Raw genomic sequence first — 24,282 nt, forward strand, 5'->3', positions numbered from 1 at the left:
AAAGGAAAGCCTGAAAAAAATTCATTAGGCTTGAACGGGATTCGAACCCATGACCTCTGCGATGCCAGTGCAGTGCTCTACCAACTGAACTATCAAGCCAACTGGGAGCTGGTCATATTGTGAGTTCATATTATACCCGGGAAGGATGAATAAACAAATGTAAAATATATGAAACATATATTTTGAACTGCGGATGAAAGATCAAATTATAATTATTATTATAATAATATTAATAGAAGAAAGATCCTCGCAGTTAGTACGCAACTTAAGCAGTTGTGTTTATATAGCTTTTTGTTGTTTTAGCTAAGATTCGCCAGACTTTGCATGTGGGCTTAGATTCTTTCAGGAAAAGTGGCCTATGTTTTATCCACTGCTTTGCGCTTTTTTGTGATAAAAACAGAAGTCTTGCCGATAATCATAGGTTTGTACTGCAAACAATCTGCAAAGCAACAGATAAAACATTTGGGAAATGTTTCCTGAAGGAACTTAAGGCCATGTACAAAAAATCCAGTGAAACAACAGGAAGCGATCTAAAAAGCACTATATGCCCAGCCCTTCAATTTTAATTTTTGCTGTCTATACTTTTTACCCTTGTAGTTTCTAAGTGAGAATGGTGGTTCCTCTAATGCCTTCACTGGTAATGAACACACAAACTTCTTCTTTGATATCAAACATGAGTGTTTACATGAAGCTTTGGATCGGTAAGTTGATTTGTTATAAAAATAATTTCCAGTTATGCTTGAATTCAAAATCATTGATTTTTTGATTGAGTGGAGAATTCTTTTACTAGGGCTTTATTTAAAAGAGATCTACCTGTACATGTTTACGAGCAATATAATTAATTTATACATTTTTTAAAAAAATGCATACCTTGTAAAAAATAATTCATGCTTTAGTGTGGCACAAATAGAGGCTCTAATCCTGGCATTGAATTCAAGGTTAGCAATATTATTGATACTCATGATTTTATTTGGACAGTTTGGGTGTTTCAACAATGGTCAGTTTTCTCTCACAACTTCAAAAAGAATTCAGAATTTCAGGTTTTGAACAGTTGCATATGGCAAATGTACATGTACACTGTAGCTGTTATTTTGTTATTTTTTATTTTGCCACTAATAGCTTATTATAAGTTATTTAGGCCCAGGTCCTTTTGTTTGGTCAAAATTAATAAATTCATAAATTAAATCTTCTGAATCCGTAGGCATTTTCAAGAGGCATATTAAATTAGTTGACTTTTTAATTTTCAACTGGTGCTCGATACTGGTAAAGACTGTTTTCTCTGCAACAACTAGTCATCAATTCTATTGTGGATCTTACACATTTATGATTCAATAGTAAAGTTCTTACATAATTAAAGTGCCTATAACCCCAAAAAGTTTTTCTGGCCCAAATAAATCTTTGTATAATACTGAGCGAAATGCCACAAAAATTTTTGTTTTTGGTTAAAACCTTGATTTTTTATGAACCGTCACAGTTGGGTTGGCGTGTGTCACCGCCGCGTCATAGGGAGACTGGCACTAGTGACCTCATTCCAGGAGATTCCGAACCGCGTCGCTCAATCACTGCTCAAGCTTAAGCGGCGGTCACTCGCGTACTCATTGCATATTGGCGAAAAAAAAAAAACCTTATTCATCCTACTTGGGTAAAACACTTACGTTTATTTGATAATGGCCTTGAACAAAATTTGTTTTGACTCCAGTTCGGATTCAGAAGTCTCTGAAATCGCGGATTACGAATTAGAAGTTGAGGGCTCATCAAGCGCAAGCGATCAATCCAGCGATACAGACAAAATGATCAGAGCACACATGTGAGAACTGGCTGGGCTGCCAATGCGCTCGTTTGGATTGAATCCAATCGACCCATTTCTTTCTCCTTTTTTCTTTTCTGTGGGTCGTCACTTCCATAAAAAGGTATCGGATGAAGCTTTATACCTTTGTCCTTGTCCCTAATGTCACTACAGCCAAAAGCAACACATGTTTCTGGCATTTTTACACAACAACAACGCTCACGAGCGACCAAGCGAGTCACCTATCTCTGGGAATGACGTCACAAAATGTACTCGACCGAGACCCTTTTGGTTGACTCTGCGGCCCGGTAATGTTTTTCACAAGTGTAATTTTTGCCGACTTTGACGGCTCATAAAAAATCGAGGTTTTAACCCAAAATAAAAATTTTTGCGGCATTTCGCTCAGTATAATACAAAGATTTATTTGGGCCAAAAAATTTTTTGGGGGTTATAGGCACTTTAAACTTAGTACATACTTACTTACTTACTTACACCCTTGGGGAATGGCTAAGTGACTGCTTAATACAGGTTGCACAGAATACATGTCAAAATAAATAATATATATGTATATGCCTCTTGTGAACAAACCCCTTTAAATGTTACAGTATTATTATTTTTTTAATTTCTTCTCCAAAATTTCAGGTTTGCACAGTTCTTCCTTTGTCCTCTGTTTAATTCAGATTCCACAGACAGGGAAGTTAATGCTGTTGAATCAGGTTGGTAAATGGATTCATGCTACAAGTAATCAAAGTGCTTACTGGAGTTTAAGTATTATTAAGGGGGCAAATATAGATCTACATAGGCAAGTGAAAATAAACAATAAAACCGAACAATGTTTCGGAGTCGTCATGACGCCATTATCAAGTTCGAAGTAATAGAAATAAAGTCAATGTCAGAAATAGTTCACCTCTGAGTATGTAATGTCACGCAAATAGTTGAAGTGACATTGACTTTTTTTCTTTTACTTCGAACTTGATAATGGCATCATGATGACTCCGAAATGTTGTTCGGTTTTATCGTTTATTTTCACTTGCCTATGTATATCTAAACCTTTACTTACAAATTTATATAGATTTGAATTTGTTTAAGTTTAAATTAATGTAATTTAGGAATTTTTAAAGAAATGACTAGAAAATAAAAAAAAAAATTGTTTATACATCAGGAGAAAACCTACATGTAATGTCGTGCAACAATACTTCAGGTTGATACCTAACTATTGTGATGCTATCTATTAAATTTAATGGCCAATATTGTAATTTAAATTAATTGATAATTACCGGTAATTCTCTGAAATTTGTAATTAATTTTTATACCCCTTTCTTCTTCGTGATTAGCATTCTAAAAAGCAAGGAAGATTCTCAAAGTCTGTACACTTCAAAGTTATGGTCACCTGTGGCAAAACAATCGTACAATCAACTGCTAATGTTACCACAATCTCTGACAATCCTTGGGTTCAAATTATACACTAGGCATTGTGCAACTACATTAGCTTCCCATTAGGCCTGCTTTCAATTGAAGCTGGAGGAATAACCGCCTTTTGTCGAATGTTGGGCTGTTTTTTTTTTTTTTTGGATTTGTCTCAATTTTTGCATGTGGGCTTCGTTTTAACAAACAAACATTGCCCTGTATTTTTTTTCGTTGGTTTGCTCTTCGTTTTTGAGAAAAAACGTATGCAAAAAAACTCAGTTTGCCTAGCGGCATCTTTTGGAGATCTTTTGTTGAACGAGAAACAAAAGAAACCTTTTGTTTGGCTGAACAATGAAGTCAGCAAAGCCGGATTAGCCGCTTGCTGTTCGAACTGATACAAGTAATGTGTTGGTACAATTGAAGTGCTTTATTGTTGTTGCTTCTTTGGCGCAAGCAATTGAAGAGCTGCACCAAAGCCGGAGTCGATTACATTTTTTGTGCACCGGTTCGACACGAGGACAGACGTTTTTTTTTTTCCTCTTCTTTTTGAAACCAAAACATCCGTTAAAAAAGTGCTTTCGAAACTGCTAAAATTAACCGCTTGTTCGCGGCAAAATCCTCCTACGATTAAAGTGAAGTTTGAGCATCTAATCTGAACGTTTAAAGTTTTCAAAAAGCCACATCGACAGCCAAAAAAAGGCGGTGAGCTTTACGAGGTCAACATGTGTTATGTTGTATGATTGTGATGTGTTTTTTTTATTATTTATTTAGAACATTGTAAGAATGTCTTGACTGATGCATGGAGACTTCTTCAGTTGGATAAGTCTTCAGTTGATCCATCCCATCCTTACAATAGGTTTGGAACAGGTACAATGAAATACGTCCAGGGTTCTTGTTAGGAGCTGGTGACTGGTTATGTTTGCCATCAACTCACATAAATGTTACTGGCTTTCATGAAAGAAATTGTCCTTGTTTTGGGAATTTCTTTCCCATAAGTAATGTAAAAACATCCAGCAGATAATATCACATTGAAAATCCATCACCAATAAAAAAATCGCTTTAGGTTTGAGCATTTTCATTCTTCAAAAGCAACGCTGACCTCAAGCTCCACCACATTTGGTTTCCATTCATCCTGCAATCATCTTGCTTCCATCACCTGCTATTTTTTAATTTATTAGTCCTCCTTTTACAGATCTTAACAAGAACCCTGACATTGATGCATGCACTCTTGTTCAAAACCAAACTTAGGAAACAAGTTAACTTGAGGGTTGCATTTTGCACTGCTGCCAGTCATAATTTGATCACATTCGACAGCCACCGGACAGCCGGAAAATGGACACATTAACAACATGGATTGAAGTCCACTGACTGATCACAACTTATAAACTTGATCTTTTGAACCTGCTGGGTTACAATAAATATTGTTGACTTTCTTGTTTCCTGAGACACACGCAGCAGTTGTAAATGAAACTTAATTTTAAATTACTTGCATTTGTACTTGAACATGTATTTTGGGTTGTCAGAAACTGTGAGTTGTAGTTTGGTACAGTATTTGGTATAGTGTGACTTTGGTTTAGTCATGACGAAAATACCCCTGTCACTGTTAGGATTATCGGGACAAGTTTGTGTGATTCAAGAATATGTACACCGTAGCTAGCATGTAGTAATTTGTTGACTACATCTGTCAAAAAAGGGCATGTAGGCCGGTGAATTTTAAAATTGTTTTGTTTGACTGTGTATCGATAAGCATGAAAACTAAGAGCGTGTTTGATGTTCACAAATTGAAAGTGATTTTGGGATCTACACTGTACGTGTTTCCAGAAAATAAAATTATGTGTTTTATAATTATTTGGAAATGTTAGGTTAAATGACCAGATCTTTTTAATGTAATTGCTACTAACAATTTTTGTTAAAAACCTTCTTTAAATAAAAACTATTAAATATGATCAAAGTTAGAAGTGTCAATTTTGATGATCGTAGGTAACAAGCTAACCCTTGAAACAAGACCAAAGGAGAAAGGAATAAGTACACGAGATGAGTTACTCAAATTTCACAATACCTTCTACTCCGCCAACATCATGGCACTGGTTGTCCTAGGCAGAGGTAGTGTGAAGTGTTCTAAGCTGATTCAGTATAATAATCAATTAATTATTATTATAATAATTATTATAATATTATAATTGTGATTAAATTAATATAATCATTATTATATAATTATTATATGATGTCTGGTGCAAAGGAAACGAGCGTGCATTGGATATGAGATGATAGATAGGCATAACCAACAAGGTGTGTAATGCCTAGTTGGCTATAGAGTCCTAAAGTGTGACATCACAAATATTTGAATTTTTGAAATTATGGGATTTGTTAGACATATAAGTCAAGTATATTTGGAAAGAGCATGATGAAAAATGCCTATTTGCCAAAAATCAGCATCTCATTAGCTCTGTTATCCCCTGGTGACTCCATACAAATCCTTTTAATTTTGTCTCAGTTCTTACATTTGGAACTGGGACAAAATTAGAAGGATTTGTATGGAGTCATCGGAGCATAACAGAGCTAATATCTTGCCCCCAAATATTTGCACTAAGATGCTGATTTTTTGCAAGTAGGCATTTTTCATCGTGCTCTTTCCAAATATATTAACAAATCCCATAATTAAAATCATAAATTTAGTTTTTGTGACGTCATCACTTAAGGACTCTATAATCATCTCATATCCAACAAGCATAAGTGGAATCATTGTTTTATTAAAACAATGTAGAAATATTGCTAGATCTAGCTGCTACTTCTTTGCAGGAACAACCAGAAGACAATTTAATGATCGTATTTCTCAGGCACAGTATAATCTTATGGCTCATATACCATGGCTGCTGAGCCAATCGACTCCCTGGAGTTGCATTATACAATGATCCAGTATTTAATAATAAGTGATACAACCACTCACAAAAAATAATAATACATATTAAATCCTCTGCTTAACATAATTAGCATTAGTTTTTAGCCCAGTCCCTTTGCTTTGTTCTTGTAAGTCATTTCTTTCTTTTTATCTCTAATACTGAGCCCCGTAAGCACATTGTAATATTCATTCATAAAATGCAATGATATGCAAATAAACCGACATTCTTTTTATAATTATCACGATTGCTTTTTGTCTGTCACAATAAAGTGAGTTTCTGTGAAGCCCAGTTTGGCATCAAAACTGGAGTTAAAATGATATATTTTTAATTGTTTTTTTCTTTAGACTCTCTTGATGATCTCACAAATCTTGTCATAAAGCTCTTCTCAGGTGTTGAGGATAAACATGTCCCAGTGCCTGAGTTCCCTATCCACCCATATGGAACTGAACAACTGCAGGTAAGAATTAAACACCTCGAGAATCTTCACCTCATGCAGGGCCTTGTGGAACAAGGCATTGAACTTAAGCACAATAATTACAATAAATTATTGTTTGAAACATGTATTCGTGGGTTTATATCATCATCAGCATCCCTTGAGAGTTTACCTCTGAGTTAATTCAATTTAAGGATGTTTTACAATTCAGTGAGTTCTTAACCTTTCCCACTGTTTCTGACATGACTTTTCATTTGCAGTCTTTTCCGCCTTTTTCTTTCCCAATTTTCCACCTTCCCATTTCGCTCTTCAATTGTCACTCTTTTCCATTCTTCCTCAGTTTATTATTCCTCAGTTCCCAATCTTCTATTCCCACTCTCCCACTCTTTACTCCGCCATCCACTTTCTTTCTTTCATTCCCTTTCTTTTATTAATTCCACTCTGCCATGATTCCCACTTTTCCCTTTCCACTCTGCCGCTTTCACTGTCCCATGTCTAAGAACTGACCACTGACCATCTAATAGATGGTGACCACTAGAAGAAGCTGTTTGGTAGAGGTTTGACTTGATGTGCTATCATTTAATATGTACTAGTAATGTGATTAGATGTATCAAACACAAGGAACAATGTTTCAAGTCTGATTTCAAGACACCTAGAAGTGGGTTGAAAAAACAAGGCTTGCTGAACCAACATCAAAGTGTTTGGAAATTGGATGAGACAGTTCTCTTTCAAGGATTTTATATAGCCTCTCAAACTCATTAATAATTCATAAAGAGAAAACAAAGAAAATCGCTATTGTGACCGTGGTTTGGATATGTGTTCCTAATTACCACAAAATTTTGCCAACTTTAGCCTTGCATTTCTCCAATAATTATTGATCATCTGAAAAGCCATATTAAACACTTGAAAGTGTGTTTCATCAGATAGCCAAACACTTTGAACTCGGCTGTGCCTCGTTATTTCAACCTTCTTCTCAGTGTTTGAATATCTTTTCTCAAACTCATTAATAATTCATCAAGCCAAAACAAAGCAAATCACTACCGTGAAGGAGGTTTCGAAATGTGATCTTAATTATCATAAAATTTTGTGAACTTTTGCTTCGAATTTCTCCAAGAATTATCAATAGTTTGAGAAGCTATGTCAAACACTCGAAAGAGGGTTTCCTCCTATTTCCAAACACGTCGAAGTTAGTTAAAAAAACACTCGGCCACGCCTCGTTTTTCCGGTGTTTGGAAATCGGAGGAAACACTCTTCCTCGTGTTTGATATATTACATGTAACACGTGTTTTCTTGTGTTTGATATATTATTTCTCAATAATTATTCTTGGAGAAATTCAAAGCAAATGTTCACAAAATGTCATGATGCAGTCTAATTAAGATCACATTTCCAAACCTCCTTCATGGATAGTGAAACCCATTGTTTTCTCTTCTTGAATTATTAACAAGTTTGAGAAATGCTATTTATGGAGGCGTTGTGGCCCAGTGGTAAGGGTGTCAGACTTCAAATCCGGCGGTCTCGGGTTCAAGTCGCGCCTCGGCCATGCTTGTAAATAGCCAGCTGGTTTGCCTCCTGCCGGTTGGGATTTTTAACATGTTATGTTTGATTTGATTATTATTTGTTTCCCGTTATTTCTGAGTGGAATGCCTGTAAACTAGCTTTGGGTAGCTTAGTGCATTTCCACTATAAACAAAGCATTTTTTTGTTGGAGAATTATTGTTCCAAATGTATTTTGATTTTGTTGTCTGAAGGTAGAATTCAAGGTGGTACCAGTCAAAGACATCAAACACCTAAACATGTCATTCCCCATTCCAGATATTAGTGAATACTATGAAAGCAAGGTGAGTAATTTATTTGTTTACCTATTTAAGTCTTTAGCTACATATAAAGGGATGATTTATTAAAAATGAGTGCAGTGCAGACTACATGTGGTGTGACTCAAGTGATACATGTAATATAAAGGCTTGGAAGATACACTGTAACTGTACATGTACGTCACATCTATTTTATTTCATTTTATTAGCTTTGCCATTTACAACATACTGTATTAAATTAGGTGGGGTATTCACAACAGCAAGAAGCCAATTACTGTGGGCCCGATTTAAATAAACAAAACAGTAAGATAAGCCAAGATGAAAACACTAACAACAACAGGTTACTGGATGAGCAAGACTACGAGAGCGGTTACATTTAAGACATATAGACTTAAACGTTCAAGGGTTATCGCAGTCATAGTTATCTAAAGCAGTGAAATAGTATTTTAACATTACAGATTTATAACAGGAAAGGTTGTCCATATTCAAGTTAAGTTTGCCGACTAAAGTGTTCAATACTCTAATAGATCTAAGAAGACCGGATCTCTGGTATGTTGTAGTTCTGCATTTACTTTCAAGGTACTTAACAGCATTAGTGCTTGATGCATGAGTGGATTAAAGGCAGAACTGATGGATTGACCTCTTCACTGTATTCTGAAAATCTCCTTGAACTGCTTTTGCTCAGATCTTGCTATTTCTTCCTCACACAATAATGAATTCAGCAGTTAAATTCGTCAACAATCGATGAGGGTGGCTGTAGGTGCCCTAAAGGATGGTGGAACCACCCCATATCATTAACATCATCGTCATCGTCATCGTCATCATTATCATCAATATGATGATGATGATCATCATCATCATCATCATCAATACCACCGTCGTCGTCATCATCATTATCATCATCATCATCATCATCAATATCACCTCTGTAAGACTATACAGTCCTTTTACAATTTTATTATTTGCCTTATTTTTTGCAGCCTTCTATGTACATATCTCACCTTCTTGGTCATGAGGGAAAAGGAAGTTTGCTTTCAGAATTGAAATCAAGAGGTAAATGGCAAATGGCATAATTTTATTAATCAAGTCTGTGTAAACAAATTCTACAATTTATGGCCATAGACAATTTCTGAAGGCTAGTGTTACTTCTTTTGGTGGTCTCCTCTTTCAAAATTGTCATTGTTTTGACGGAAATCAATGACGCGACATAACCTTAAACCATCCATAGCTCAGTGACAGAAAAATTATCACAAGGTTGGCCTTTAACAGCTGAATGCCCAGTCGTGGCCAAGTTTTTTGTTTTGTCCCTTGTACCAGGACCTTCTGAGCGAGGGTAATTTACATGGTGCTGGATGTCTCAGCTGGGAAGATCCTATTGCTAGGGCCAAGTACATGTACAACCTTTTGAATACAAACTGAATACAGAAAACATATGGCACTAGAATGATCTGCCTTCTTGGATCTCCCAAGTGCTAGTATCTTCCTCCTTCTATGTACTGAACAATACACTCAGTTCATTTCTTTTCCCGTAGTCAGAGTGTTAGAAGTCAACTACATGTACATGTGTGTGATGTCCTCTTTTTTGTGTCAACAGGTTGGGTGAATGAACTCTCAGCAGGGCCTACTGCTGGAGCAAAGGGTTTCATGACGTTTGTTTGCAACATGGAACTTACTACTGATGGTCAAGGTAATTACATTCAATGTCCAATTTTTTTTTATTATTGAATACTTAATTACAAAATTACATATTCTGTATATAATGTAACACACGTAAATAATTTACAAAATTAACCTACTAACTTAGATGATACCTCTATACAAGTACACAAAAACTTACAATACCAATTTACAAGATAAAACTTACATACACTGTAAGTTATGTACTGTTTACATGCTGACTTTAATAAACTAACGTCAAACTTTCTTACTAATTACAATTGAAGGGTTATCAGCAGGGAGGGTGTAAATCGAATTTTTGGCCAAAAGTCAGAAAATGCTCCAAAGTTAAAACACTCAAAAGTTGCCAAGTTTTAGCTTGAACTGCACAGTAGATTTTGTGCATTAAACTCTAGAAGGTTTTGAATTTTTTGTACCAAGGCTGATTTATTAGGATTAGCCTTGCTTTCATAATGAGCTTCACAGTAACTTGGAAATGGCCTATTGTGCTTGTGTTTAAAAGAGTTACATCGACAAGATGTTTGTTTTCATTTTTGGTCGGCAACACTGTGCTTGAATTAAAAGTAATCAGTTTTTCTTGTACATGAAATGATCCTTAAACACCAAGAGGAACTTTTCTTGAATGAGAAGAGAGTAAACAATCAATATTTAGTATGTTTTCCATAGGTTATTATTATTATTATTATTATTATTATTATTATTATTATTATTATTATTATTATTATTATTATTGATCTGTTTCTTCTCTGTTGTTTTGAAGACCATACCTATGACATAGTAACCTGTGTGTTTCAATACCTTGAAATGCTAAGACGGCAAGAACCTCAGGAGTGGATATTTAAGGAATGCCAGGTACATGTAAATGAACTTACCCAAATGCATTAAAGTATTTCTAAAAGACTACCCAAGTAAAAACAACAACAACAACAACAACAAAACATGACAAGACCAAGTAAATCCATTGACCAATCAATCAGTCAGTCAGTCAGCCCGCTAGCCAAGGTTGGTTGGTCAGTCAGCCAATCAATCAGTCAGTGAGTCAGACACTCGGGTGGGGGGCTCCTATATTAAAGTGATGGGAGTTATCGTCTGAAATTTCGAAAAAGAACCCTTAAAAGGTACCAAAAATCTCTTTTGAGCGAGGGGGGGGGGGGGGGGTGAGTGAACAAGTTTTTCCCCATCCACACTCTGGTATCAGGCAGTCAAACTGTCACATATAAAATTATAAAATCTAAGCTATACATTTTTCTTGACTGGTTCTCTTTGATGACTTTGTAGGCTCTTTGTGAAGTGAAGTTCCGATTCAAGGACAAAGAAAACCCAAGATCCTATGCCTATACAACAGCTCGCTGTTTACATGTGAGTGATGTGTTAACAACTAAACAGCTCTTCATATGACCAGCTTACCTCTGACTTCACTAGCCTGCACAACAGGGCCCAGTTGTTCAAAGCCCGATTAAGCTAATCCTGGGTTAACGTCAGTGAAGTTTGATTATAGTTTAATTACTTACCAACGCTGAAGTATTTTTCCAGAAGGCGTTTGCCCATTAGTTCTGATTTCGACATTTCTTTACCTTTGGCTTAATATTAGTTTTTGAAACATTTTTATCGAGCAAGATGAAAACCTCGATTAACTTTTAATCGGGGATTAGCGTTAATTGGTTTTCGAACAGGCATTTATTTAGCCAAGCGCGAAGCGCGAGACATGGAGCGGGAAACGCGACACACGCGAGGAACATGGAGCGCGAGGCGAGACGGCAAGAAAAATAAACACTCTTTTCCCCTCGCCTCGAGCTCCGCGATAGTGTCTCGCGCCAGGCTATGACTGTGCAGTTCCGAAAAATACTGGCCACAACCAGAATGGCCTTTGAAAAATTGGAGCCATAAGCCTGACAAAGTCAGTAAATTGTTTTAAAAAAACAGTGAATTTATTTTCAATAGAAAGCCAAAAAAAGTCAAATCTAAGAAAACCTTAACAGTAAAAACTCACTCAGACTCAGATTTGAGTGAATTTGAACTGTGGTTCGGAGCACATTTACATGTAACTTTCGTCGTGTTTAGCTCCCAACCAAGACTGTATCAGAAACCGTGAAAAGCTCCTGAATTTGAGCAAGGGCGCGTTCTGATTGGCCTGTTACTAGTAGACTACCAGCACTTATTAAACTGGACGTCTTCCGAGTTGACGCGCGTCGCCCGTTTTTTTTTTGTTTTGTTTTTTTCGACGAGAAACAACAAAGAAAGGACGTCATATTTTTCGGTCTCAACTATTTTAATCTAATTAAAGTGTAATAAAATCGAGGAAGTTATTCAGCTTTCATTTATTGGGAATTAATTGTCGGCAGCGATACCTTGACCAATGGCTGTTTTATCTTTTCTACTGTTTAGTGCGTGAGTATCAGCAATTAATCGTAGTTTTTTTTTTCACCCTATATTAAACACATAAACCCCATGAATCTTTCAACCGGGCCACGATCGCCCACTATCAGGAATTCCTGATAGTGGGCGATCATGGCCCGGTTGAAAGATTTTCCTCAATAATCCCCGTTGCCTTGAAAGCGTCGGGCAATCCATTCTCCGATATACCAGTCTCCTGAAGGAATTTATTTACTAAAATTAATATCTAGTGAGTAGAGACGTCAAGTAAAATGCCCTCTTTAAACAGAAAAATTTCTTTGCTCGTTTTTTAAGATTTCTTGTGGTGCAGGAGTTTCCGACGTTTCGAAGTCATCATGACTTCATTTTTAAGGTTGTAAAAATGACAGTTACACTTTTCTAACATAAAATACTTCACAACTGTCATTTTAACAACCTTGAAAATGAAGTCATGATGACTTCGAAACGTCGGATTTCTTCGCTTATTTTCATTATTAATTCTATGTAATAAAACAATGAAATGTTGAATTGTATATGGACTCAGAACCAGCAATGTGATCAGCAGCGGAGTTGGTTATAAGTTCATGTTTGACTAGGTTTGACAGAGTATTTTGTATTAATCTGTATTAAGTTTTGGCTTGCGTTTGCAACTTTGCGTTCGCCAAACAAATGATGTTGTTTCTCTGCAGGAGTATCCTCTGCGGGATGTCATCGAGGGCCCATTTATGGTCAGACATTTTAGACCTGACTTAATTAAGATGATCCTTTCGCATCTTGTACCATCAAAAGTAAGGTGAGGTATTTCAGGTAATTCCACGTAATCAACGCACGTGTACTTGGCATAGAATTCATGTATCGGACAAGATTGAATGGAATGATATTGTTTCCTAAACATACTCAGTCAAAAGATAACATACCGTTATCTGGATTTATTCTTGAAGTTGGCTTCTAAAGGCCAATTCAGTTCCTCCTTCGGAGTTTGTTTTGTGTTTCTAATGAACATGAAAGCCTTCCAAATAACGTCCCGTAAAATGCCGGGTATAAGCCTCCCCCCCCTCCCAGCATATTAGGGAGCTTTCGACAACGGCGACGGCGACAAAAACGTCAAAAAACAGCAGGCTTCATTACCAAAACAACTCTGCACGTGCATTACACTTTTTAGTACATTTCTTTGCACAACTAGAACGTGAAAATTCCTGATGGGACGTTTTAGGGAGGACGTAAATACACGATAACGAATTTTTCTTTCTCTTTCTAAACTTGGGTGCGGTCTCCAAGAATTCAACTCCAGAAAATTTCACCTACATTTGACATTTAAAGCGAGTTGGAATTATCGCGACGACGTTTGAGAAAACGCGAATTCGTTTTCCTAGTGACGTCTTCACTGCGGTTGCCATCGCCGCTGCTAAAGCTCCCTATTAACCATGTACACCTTCAAACAGCAAATTGGGAACGTATACCGTAATGCAAGTAGAATTAGGACCAATACGTTAATTGTAATTTCGTCGAATGCTACTGATTATGAATAAAGCAACTACTCAAATTACTGATAACTGCAATGTCACGTGGTAATAATAATAATAATGGTGAGTAGATACCATGATAGAGACTTTTCTTTCCAAATAAGGTTATGACAGTATATCTTAACTAGGGAACCAATCAGATGGCTGAAAAGTTAGAGTAATATCCTTTTATGGTATTTGAGCACCAAGCACTGATTTTCACGGCAATGTTCCATTTTATTTTTTCCTCTTTTGTCAGAATAACTGTGGCTGGCAAGATTTTTGAAGGCAAGACAGATCTTATAGAGGAGTGGTATGAAACACAATACTCTGTCAGCAAAATCCCTCCAAAGTACATAGAGGTACGTAAGTTTCAATTAACAGACCATTAATTATTAATAATTAAAATAATATTCAACACATTGTAACACTGCTTAAATATGGTCAAATGTCGTCGTCCGTAGTCAACAGATATCCTTTGATATTCGTTATTTCGTGTGTCGGGGAGAAAAATGGCAAAATAAAGATCGTCTCCAGCTTTTCTGCAATAAAACTGTGTTGAACGTGCTGAATCTTGCGTAATATCCCCTGAGTTTAGCCAACTCGGCCTGCGGCCTCGTCGGCTAAGTATCTGGTGATATTCCGCGCGATTTTGCAGGATAATCATCCGGTGTAAACTGGTAAAATTTACTGCCTGTATCACCACTTACTACCACACTTCCTTGCTTTCTTCAGCCGTTTGAGATTACCCAAGGTACACGGATTCTTATCACGTGATAACTAGTTTGATGACCACGTGATCACGCTGAAAAACCGCGACTTTGACCTTGAAATCCTCTCAAACATTTCAAGACAGGGATGACATTTTTTTGTCTACTAGACTGTATAAGTATTATTAGTATTAGTGTTTTTCGTATATAGTATTTATTGGTATTACTTTAGTATTGGAATCGTATTTTTAAGTTGTAACACGACCTCACAAGCTTTAAAACTCATCGTGTATAAATAAAAGATCATATCTTCGCGCCGCCGTGTAATATCCTCTCTCTCCGTTTTCAAAATAAAGCGATCGAAAACGGATTCGTGTGTGCAGTGTCCAAGTTGGCTGATTGCACGGTTTAGAAACAGTAACGACTTGATAAGAATTCAAGTCGGCCTCAGTTCAAGTTTGAGCCATTCAATGGTTGTGGTTGTACTTGTTTACAGGCTGCTTGTCTGCAGTTGAGCCTTTTAGGTCCTTGTGTTGAGTGTCCACTGATTTCATTAATTCTAGGAATGGAGTAATGTGTCGCTGAATCCCTCTCTACAACTTCCAGCAGAAAATGAATTCATTCCCACAGACTTCACCTTAAGAGAAAGACCCCAAGATGTAAGTAGAATGCACTGGTAGTTGAAAGTCCTATTTTGCGTTTTTCAGGTTTGACTGTGAGTACTATTGTCGTCGTAATCTTTAAGGACGATGCCTACTTTTTTTTACTGCGCATACGTTCTTCGCATCTCGAGACACTCGGGTTTCCTATGGGTGGTGCCTAATAATACAGCGAATAATTTTGCGCGGTTTAAAACTACGCGGAGAAAGCAGAACTTAGCAAGTGCTCTTGGTATCCGAAAGAAAATAGGGGATAACCATTAATTTTTGAGAGATAATATAGCTTCAATTTGGGAAAAAAACACACACACCTGCTTCAATTATGTCTAAAAAATGCCCCCCCCCCCCCTAATTTTCTTTCTGGATTCCAGTAGCCCATATTAAGATCTACTTTTCCCGCATAGTCATAAACCGGACAAAAATACTTCTGTATAAGGAGGCGCCGTTCTTAAGAAAACAAGCCTGGTTTGGAATGATTTTTGAGAAAATAACCCGGATTCGTCACCACTGGTCACACGCAGGGTTCACGTTGACAATTTCTCAAAGATGAAGGCAAACCAGGGCGACAAAACTTTGTCTCGAATGGTGTGCCTTTCTGTAGATTCAGCTTTCTACATAAGAAGATTATGAGAGTGAATGTCTTTCTTACAATAAAGTCAAATGACAGGAAATATTTTGTAGTCCGTACAGCTTACAAATTCTCTTGTTATTTCCTTACAGTCCTCACCAATTCCCACTCTTATTAAGGTATGTGAAATGTTTGTAGTTTTTTTTTTTTTTTAAGGAAAAAGTTGTGGATTGAAGGTGTAGAAAATTGGCAACAAGCCGTTTGATGGCTGATACATTTGCGTGGACCTTTTCTACGCGTGAGGATAGAATCTAAGCCTAAACAAGCAGGGAATGTTTAGGAACAACTGCTGGGTTTATTCTCAATTGCGGCATTGCGGGATAACCGCAAATAAATATATTTATTGCCACATAAAATTTGCCATAAGTGCATCATGCATGGTGTACAAATTCACCAAGGAAGGTTATGCTGGATTGACAAGTGAATAGCTTATGTGTACGTGGTAATTTTTAAAATCGCTGTACACTGCACGCTTGAGAACGCTACACTAAATGTTTTATCCGCTATCGAAGCGACTTACCGGTATAAGAGTTCTATATTTCAAAATTATAATTTTACACTTCCAATTCATCTTCAGTTAGAAAGTTGAAGTTTTGGGTCCCCTTCTGTGAAAATATTCCCTCTAGAATATCCAAATGTGCCTACAGGCCTCTCGAACACCAATTTCTAGTAATAAACTCTGGACTAGGCTGTCTAGGGAACGCTTTCGGACGAGCTTGTCTCTAGAGGAAGAACGATTTTCTTGCGGCTTTGTGGCTAAACTACGTACCTAGGTGCCATGGTCATACAGCTGTATATTTAACCTTTACTCTCCTCACACCAAACCAGCATTATAGTTACTAATACACTCTGCACGCATTTCGTGCCTATGTGTTCACTTCACTATGTACCTAGGTGCCATGGTCATACAGCTGTATATTTAACCTTTACTCTCCTCACACCAAACCAGCATTATAGTTACTAATACACTCTGCACGCATTTCGTGCCTATGTGTTCACTTCACTATGTACCTAGGTGCCATGGTCATACAGCTGTATATTTAACCTTTACTCTCCTCACACCAAACCAGCATTATAGTTACTAATACACTCTGCACGCATTTCGTGCCTATGTGTTCACTTCACTATGTACCTAGGTGCCATGGTCATACAGCTGTATATTTAACCTTTACTCTCCTCGCACCAAACCAGCATTATAGTTACTAATACACTCTGCACGCATTTCGTGCCTATGTGTTCACTTCACTATGTACCTAGGTGCCATGGTCATACAGCTGTATATTTAACCTTTACTCTCCTCGCACCAAACCAGCATTATAGTTACTAATACACTCTGCACGCATTTCGTGCCTATGTGTTCACTTCACTATGTACCTAGGTGCCATGGTCATACAGCTGTATATTTAACCTTTACTCTCCTGACTCATGCATAATTTACGCCAATTTCACCCATCATAAGGTCTGAATGTCAGGCAACAGCATTATAGTTACTAACACACTCTGCACGCATTTCTTGCCTATGTGTTCACTTCACAGGATGATTCACTGATGAAAGTTTGGTTCAAACAAGATGACACATTCAAGCAACCCAAGGCTTGCTTGCTTTTTGAAATCACAAGGTATCGATTTTCAAATTTTCCCTTTTAGTTAAAATGAACAAGAAAATTTTAGTGCAAAGTTTCTAGGCAGGAGGATGTTGTGGCCTAATTTTTAAATCCTTGGTTCCTTTCCAGAGTCATGTGCTGTGAGAAGGAAAGAAACCTGTGGTTCTAACTTTTGCATTGATCAGTACTTTTCTGTCATACTGTTTATTTTGTTGTGCAAGTTGGTTCTGACTTTGATTCTGTGGATTAAATTCTAAGGTCTGATAATTCAGTTAAAAGCTATTGACAAGTACTTTGCTGGAGTACCGTTTACAAGATGGCTCTTACTGTTGACTTTGTGGATAAAATTATTAGGTGTGACGCTTCAAAAGGGAATTATTGAGTATTACTTTCCTGTGGTATTGGTTATTAGTCAACAGTTTTCAGTTAGAGCGGTTTTCAATTGAGTGTCGAAAGTAATTTCGCGTTTGCTTTGGTTTTGCATTACTACGCTATGTGATTGGTTAACAAAGTCGCGCCACTTTCTCAACCAATGAGAATCCAAACCAAAACCAATCGTGTTTTCGCCGCACGCTTTTTCTCGTGCTTGGCACCGGTTACATGTATTTGCTTCGAATTCTGATTGGTTCGTTGTGTTGTTTACGTCTGTTTTGATTGGCCAGAGAAATTACTGTGGTTTCGGTTTTACGACACTACATTGGAAACCGTTCTAAAGGCACTTTATTGAAAACCGCTCTACGCTGTACAAGGGCCTGTTCCACCTCATTCATGAGTCCGTGTCGATGAGATCCTAAAGTGTGACCATTCAAATGAAAACTACCGAGCAGTACTTTCCTGTGGTGTAATTTATCGTGCTGTAGAAAGCGGCTCTAACTTTTGAGTCAAAATTATTAAGTGTAACAATTTAAATTGTAAAATAAACTTATTGAGTACTGCTTTTCTATGGGGCTGTTTATTATGCTTTACAAGGTGGTTCTTCTTTAAATACTTGTGAGTCTGTGGATGAGTTCTCTGGTGACCATTGAAATGAAAAATACTGAGTAGTTCTTTTCTGTGGTGGTCTTTCCCAGAAATAGAACGAAGAATGCACAAGTATTAAATCCTTATTTTATTTGTTTAGTCCACTGGCGTATGTCGACCCAGGCCACTGCAATATGGCTCATTTGTTCGTGGAGCTCCTCAAGGATTCATTGAATGAGTACGCTTATGACGCCGAGATAGCAGGAGTGGAGTACAAACTAGAAAACACTATGTATGGAATATTTGTAAGTAACTGTCAGTTTCACAGAGGGGAACCTTAAGGGGGTATCAAGGGGATTTTGGCCTTTGTTTGGTGAAAATGGTGCGACAAAACCTTCACTTAGTCACAAAATAATTCTAGAACATCAAGAAAAAGAAATCAACTGAATTCTTGATAGGAACAACTCATAACCTGCTTTAGTGCATTTTGGAAACGAAAACGCGAGAACTTGAAAACAGCCTAAGTTTTTTCAAGATGCAGTCCATTCTAACCCAGTCCATCTGTGGCCAGAGACACTCATCGATAGTCTTAGTACACTGGGGTGACACGACAAATTTGAGCGTTAAAAAAAATAGGTTTCTGTTGATAAAAACACATTTTGGAGTTTTTGCTCTGGCACCAGGAACTCGCTAGCGACATAAAAAATCGTAAACATACGGGTCACCTCCATTTTCTCTTTTTCATTCATTCTTTGATTCGTTCATATACATGCACCATCTTTATTTCTCTCTCACCGCACCGCCCAACGCTTTCAGCAATTCCCAGCAGTAGCCCGGGCAAATGCCACATATGAATCCAAGTGAATTGTCGTCACTCGGCATCAGTCTCCCAGTAGCTCAGTGGGTAGAACGTCCGACCGTTGTACCGAAGGTCATAAGTCCGGTTTCCGTTGGCGAAATTTTGTGGCGTGATGAATATTACATCTTTCTTATTAGTTATCAAGCTTAACATTTACCATCTTTCTTCATTAATCACCATATACAACACTTTCGACGTTGCGTCACATATGAACCCAGTAAATGATCGAGCTAATTTCATACCCAGATCTCACTGCAGGTTTGGAAATCCTCCTGACCGTGGGAGATCTGGGTACGAGATTATGACCCAGCTTGTCGCGAATCTCCCGATAGCTTAGTGGGATATAGGGCAAAAACAAAAGTCGAGCTCTGAGAGGGGGCCTTACTTTTTGCCCTCACACCTTGTTCCGCTCGCCCGGCTCGCCGATTTTTCTTTTCGCTTTATACCCCATTTAGGAGTCTGTTCACAGGTTCTGATTTCAACGCGTTTCAGGGCTCCAGGAAGTTCAATGCTTGGGCTCTGAGGCTCTCCTACCACCCCCATCCCCAACCCCTAACCTTCGCCCTTTCATACTGAGATCTTTTTTCAGTTTTTGTTCTTGTGACAGACTGAGGACAATTTACTAAAAAGGCATAATCCGTTTGAGATATGGTCATGTACTGTACGGTTGGAAATATTGCTGTACCATTTACAGCAACTTCTGTTAACTACGTGAATCTTCTTGGTAGCTCTCCGTCGCTGGATATAACCACAAACAGCATGTTTTGCTGAAGAAGATTTTTGACAGGATGACAAACTTCCAAATTGATCCTAAAAGATTCCCACTCATGAAGGAAAGGGTAAGGCTAATTGTATACTTGCCTCTCTCGTTTTATTTGTTTCCTCCATCTGGTAAGCGATCAGCAACATGGGGAATACAGGAATGTTTTCCTGTGGTTACACTTTGAGGAAAATGAGATCTAAAGCCATATACGATATTATTTAGTTTATCACTTTTTTCATTTTTGTTGCGTTGTGGCAATATTAGTGATAATTATTGGCACTTCTTTGATGGAAAAGACCAGTATTGTATTCTTATTTTTGTGTGTGTGTACATAAAACTTTGTAATGTGAAGTATTGTAAGTTAAGTAATCACATCTCAATAAAACAAAACAAAAAAAGAAAACAAGAAAAAAAAACTTCGTTCATCTTTGTTGCGTTCAGTTGATTCAGCAGTTTTGTAAACTGACAGATAGCTTTAGTATTGTGGATGTAATTATTTTAATATATCTTAAACGTGATTATTTTGTAACTTCTTTTTTGTATATTTATCGTTAGTTTTTGTTTCCTTTTGGTTTCATGTTTATATCATGTTAAATTAAGTTTGTTTTTGTTTCAAATCCTGACTTCGCTTAGATTACCATTAGAGATATTTAGAATTACGGTCACGGCAATCGGTAGAAATGACCACGTGCCAATGTTTTACCCCAGATTTCCCGCTCGCTGTTTTCAGTTTCTTAGTATATTGAGTAGTTTTGCGTTATCATTAAAATTATTTTGTACTATTCTCATCTATGACTAATTTTTTCGAGAAAACATAAACGCGGATCTATTGTTTGCCGTTTGCCGTAAACGCGATTCTAAATCTCACTTTTGTAGCTGCTAGCACTAGGGGTGAGCCAATTTTTGTATTCAAAATGTTTCCAGAGAAATAAAAGCTTCCGTTGTTATTGTTTGTTACGGTTTAGATCGAAATGGCCTTGAAGAACTTTTCCGCTGAACAACCTCATCAGCACGCCTTGTACTACATGTCGTTTCTTTTGGAAGAGCTGGCCTGGCACAAGGATGAGCTCGTAGAAGCTCTGGAAGGTAGAAATTAATTGCACATTTAGTGGATGCAAAATTAAAATTGTGAAACTGAAGATCGATGAAATCACATAAGAATTTGTGGTCCAGTGAAAAACTCTCGTCGATTTTAGGAAAAACCTCTTTGATAGCACAGAAGCGTCATTGAAAGTGCATGTGAGGTGGTGTAGATAGATAGATAAATAATTTGCAGCTATATGACTGAATTATATAAAAACGTCACAAGGTAAAAATAATCAAGACAAAAGGCAAAAGTTATGTATAAATATGAAAAACCTATAGTACTATTACTATATATAAAACTCTTCTTTAGTCTGCTCGTCCTACAGACGGGCACGTTAAAAATTGAGCTTCTTCCCCCAAAGTTACATTGCACGAGTTAAAACCAGGTAGAAGATTGTACAACTTCAAACGAAGGTGAGAGCGTGAACTCTGATCAGTTCTAAAGCACTGGAGAGCCGATAACAAGATGAGAGTCGACGAGTGATGACGACAATCGACGAGAGTTGTCGAAAGATGACGTGAGTCTACGAAAGATGTCGAAAGATGACGTGAGTCTACGAGAGTTGTCGAAAGATGGCGAGAGTCTACGAGAGTTGTCGAAAGATGACGAGAGTCTACGAGAGTGGTCGAAAGATGACGAGAGTCTACGAGAGTTGTACCACTTGAAATATAATGCCTGGCTAATTTGTATTTTCTGTCAGATTTAACCATGGAGAAGTTAGCAGCCTTCATTCCTAATCTGTTAGCAAGACTTCACGTGGAGTGTTTCTTTCATGGCAACTTGACAAAAGAGGTGAGTTCTCACGTAATCGCTGTCATTTGCAACTGCTTTTCGTTAGGTTGTGGTGCCACCTTTATAACTGTTTTATACGTGTATTTCGTATACCCTAATAATAATAATAATAATAATAATAATAATAATAATAATAGCAATAGTGATAATGATGATGATGATGATGATGATGACGACGACGACGATGATAAGAAATATGAAGTTTGTAAAGCGCATTTTCTCAAAGATCTAAAAGCATTACATTTACATATTAAAGACAAGAAGTTGTCAAGGCTGATTACTGATTACAGTTAAAATGTGTATAGAACGATGGTGCAAATTGCAAATAAGAAATGCAAAAAAATAATTTTAAGAGCACGTTTATAAAGATGTCTTCAGTTTACGGTTTAAAATATCAGCAGGATGTGCGTTTTTAAGATAATCCAGTAAATTGTTCCACAGTTTAGGGGCAGCAAAAGAATAAGCACGTCTTCCATAAGACTTCAAACGATTCAATTTAACACAAGCCTGTTCCGCACGTCCTTAGTTATTAAAGGAGCAGTATTGAGACCATGATTAATTTGTAGCTCGGTGCGGTTAACTTCTATTTCCATATCTCAAATTGACCAAGGACACCTTATAAGGTTTACTTAATGTCCTTATCGTCATAGTACCGATGTACACAGGAACAGAACTCCATTTATTAGGCAGAGAACTGAGTGAATAGAGCTCCAGCTAGGAAAGGAATATCAAGTTGGGGCTTAGCACCGATCTACAGTATTTAGGGTTAAGCACTGATTCATAAACGGTTAGCTTTCGTTTGTTGTGATGGGTAACTATATTAACTATATATAATTACGTTAAAAATTACAATCCTCATCAGTTAATCCTCGTTTGTGTAATGGTTGTGGATTTTTTCTTTTTTGCATTTTATTACATTATACATTACATTGCTCTACACGATAAGTAATTAATGGTTGTGGACGTAAGAAATGAAGCAAACGATTCGGCTTTGAGGCTTACTTTATTCGTTTTTTTTTGTCCCCTTTTTGCTCATAAGTTTGATTTAAGTCACACTTCATGTAATTTCAAGTGAATGTCCAAGGTCAGTTTGAGAGATGGAAACGAGTATTAACCTCTTGGTAATGAGGTGATCTGGTATTTTGTTGTATTAAAGGAAGCTTTAGGGACAGCGGATCTGGTGGAAACGATTCTCAAGGAGAACAGGAAAACCAAACCTCTGTTACCAGTGCAGTTAATCCGACACAGAGAAATCCAGCTTCCTAGTGGTGAGTAGGGTGTCAAACTGTTATGCTGCATAACATGTCCACTGTTAAGCTATTCGTGAGTCCTTAGTTTTGAACGTAGCGAGGTAGCGGGGCTTTAAAGGGGCACTACGATCAAAATTTTGCATCCCTTTTTTTCTTCAGCTTTGGAAAGTAGAAGTGATAAATACTTGCCACGCCAAATTTTACATCGAAATCCCAACGGGAAGACCATTTATTTTAAACGCGAAGTTCATCACTGTCATGGCGATTTTGCTGTATTTTGGTCAAGCTCAAACTCTTGACAAAGAACTTTTTTATAACAGTAAATTGCGATTAGAACAAAAGCAAGAACACGTTAGGGGATTTCTCTGAGAAAAAAGCAACCTGTAATCAGGTTTTAGCGACTTTTCTTCAATACACAGGAAGATTTCAACAAGAAAATTAACGATAGTAAAACAGCATGACGTCTCGACGACTTCATATCATCAACGTCATGCTGTTTACTTTCGTTAATTTTCTTGTTGAAATGTTTCTCTAAATCGTTTTTTACACAGGAAGAACTTGAAAAAATTGGCTTTTTTTTTTTTGAAATTGCAATCCATTTTACATCCAAGCCATCCGCAGCCAAACATAATTTACACTAGTTTCTGTGCGCTAGTAGTGTTATTGTTAACCAAACTGAACCATTATTTGACGATTCCATTGATTCAAATATATTTTTTGGCTATTCAAAGTGACACAAAAAAATAGATGACACAGCCCCTTTAACCCTTTAAGCCCTAACAGTGATCAGCATCAAATTTCTCCTTGTAATATCAATGCTTATTCAACCCCTGAGGTCATGAGAATGAAGGATATGATCAGCCAAGGTAAATTTTCTCGATATTTTCATAATTTCCCAACAGTGCTTTTAAAAGAAAAGTATGGGGACAAGATAGGAGAATTTGTTGTTTGATATTAGGGGTTAAAGGGTTAAGTATCAAATGAATAAAATCCTCCGAAAGTAGAGATTAAATCTGGTGTTTCTTGTAACTACTGAAAATACAGTCTCGTACAAATTTGACGTCATCCGTTGAGCGATCG

The 24,282-nt window shown here is 37.2% G+C and overlaps 2 protein-coding genes across 3 annotated transcripts in view; one reads left to right on the forward strand and one right to left on the reverse strand.

The window, feature by feature from the left end:
- The window catches only part of LOC146465725 (solute carrier organic anion transporter family member 4A1-like), a 291,465-nt gene that overhangs the window by 206,831 nt on the left and 60,352 nt on the right, over positions 1-24,282 (reverse strand). The window lies entirely within an intron of this gene.
- Positions 1-24,282, forward strand: part of LOC146465741 (insulin-degrading enzyme-like) — a 35,458-nt gene that overhangs the window by 3,171 nt on the left and 8,005 nt on the right. For both annotated transcript variants that reach the window (XM_085128169.1, XM_085128170.1), the window contains exons 4-23: positions 598-701; positions 2,429-2,502; positions 3,965-4,060; positions 5,174-5,296; positions 6,438-6,550; positions 8,276-8,365; positions 9,319-9,391; positions 9,933-10,025; positions 10,776-10,867; positions 11,294-11,374; positions 13,078-13,181; positions 14,150-14,252; positions 15,164-15,259; positions 15,980-16,006; positions 17,424-17,506; positions 18,612-18,756; positions 20,039-20,149; positions 21,039-21,159; positions 21,861-21,952; positions 23,109-23,220. In XM_085128169.1, coding sequence (XP_084984295.1) covers positions 598-701; positions 2,429-2,502; positions 3,965-4,060; positions 5,174-5,296; positions 6,438-6,550; positions 8,276-8,365; positions 9,319-9,391; positions 9,933-10,025; positions 10,776-10,867; positions 11,294-11,374; positions 13,078-13,181; positions 14,150-14,252; positions 15,164-15,259; positions 15,980-16,006; positions 17,424-17,506; positions 18,612-18,756; positions 20,039-20,149; positions 21,039-21,159; positions 21,861-21,952; positions 23,109-23,220 — 1,933 coding nt within the window. The remainder of the gene's footprint in view (positions 1-597; positions 702-2,428; positions 2,503-3,964; positions 4,061-5,173; positions 5,297-6,437; positions 6,551-8,275; positions 8,366-9,318; positions 9,392-9,932; positions 10,026-10,775; positions 10,868-11,293; positions 11,375-13,077; positions 13,182-14,149; positions 14,253-15,163; positions 15,260-15,979; positions 16,007-17,423; positions 17,507-18,611; positions 18,757-20,038; positions 20,150-21,038; positions 21,160-21,860; positions 21,953-23,108; positions 23,221-24,282) is intronic.

This window comes from Pavona decussata, unplaced genomic scaffold (genome assembly GCF_977016875.1).
Source record: "Pavona decussata unplaced genomic scaffold, jaPavDecu1.1 SCAFFOLD_155, whole genome shotgun sequence".
Taxonomy (NCBI): domain Eukaryota; kingdom Metazoa; phylum Cnidaria; class Anthozoa; order Scleractinia; family Agariciidae; genus Pavona; species Pavona decussata.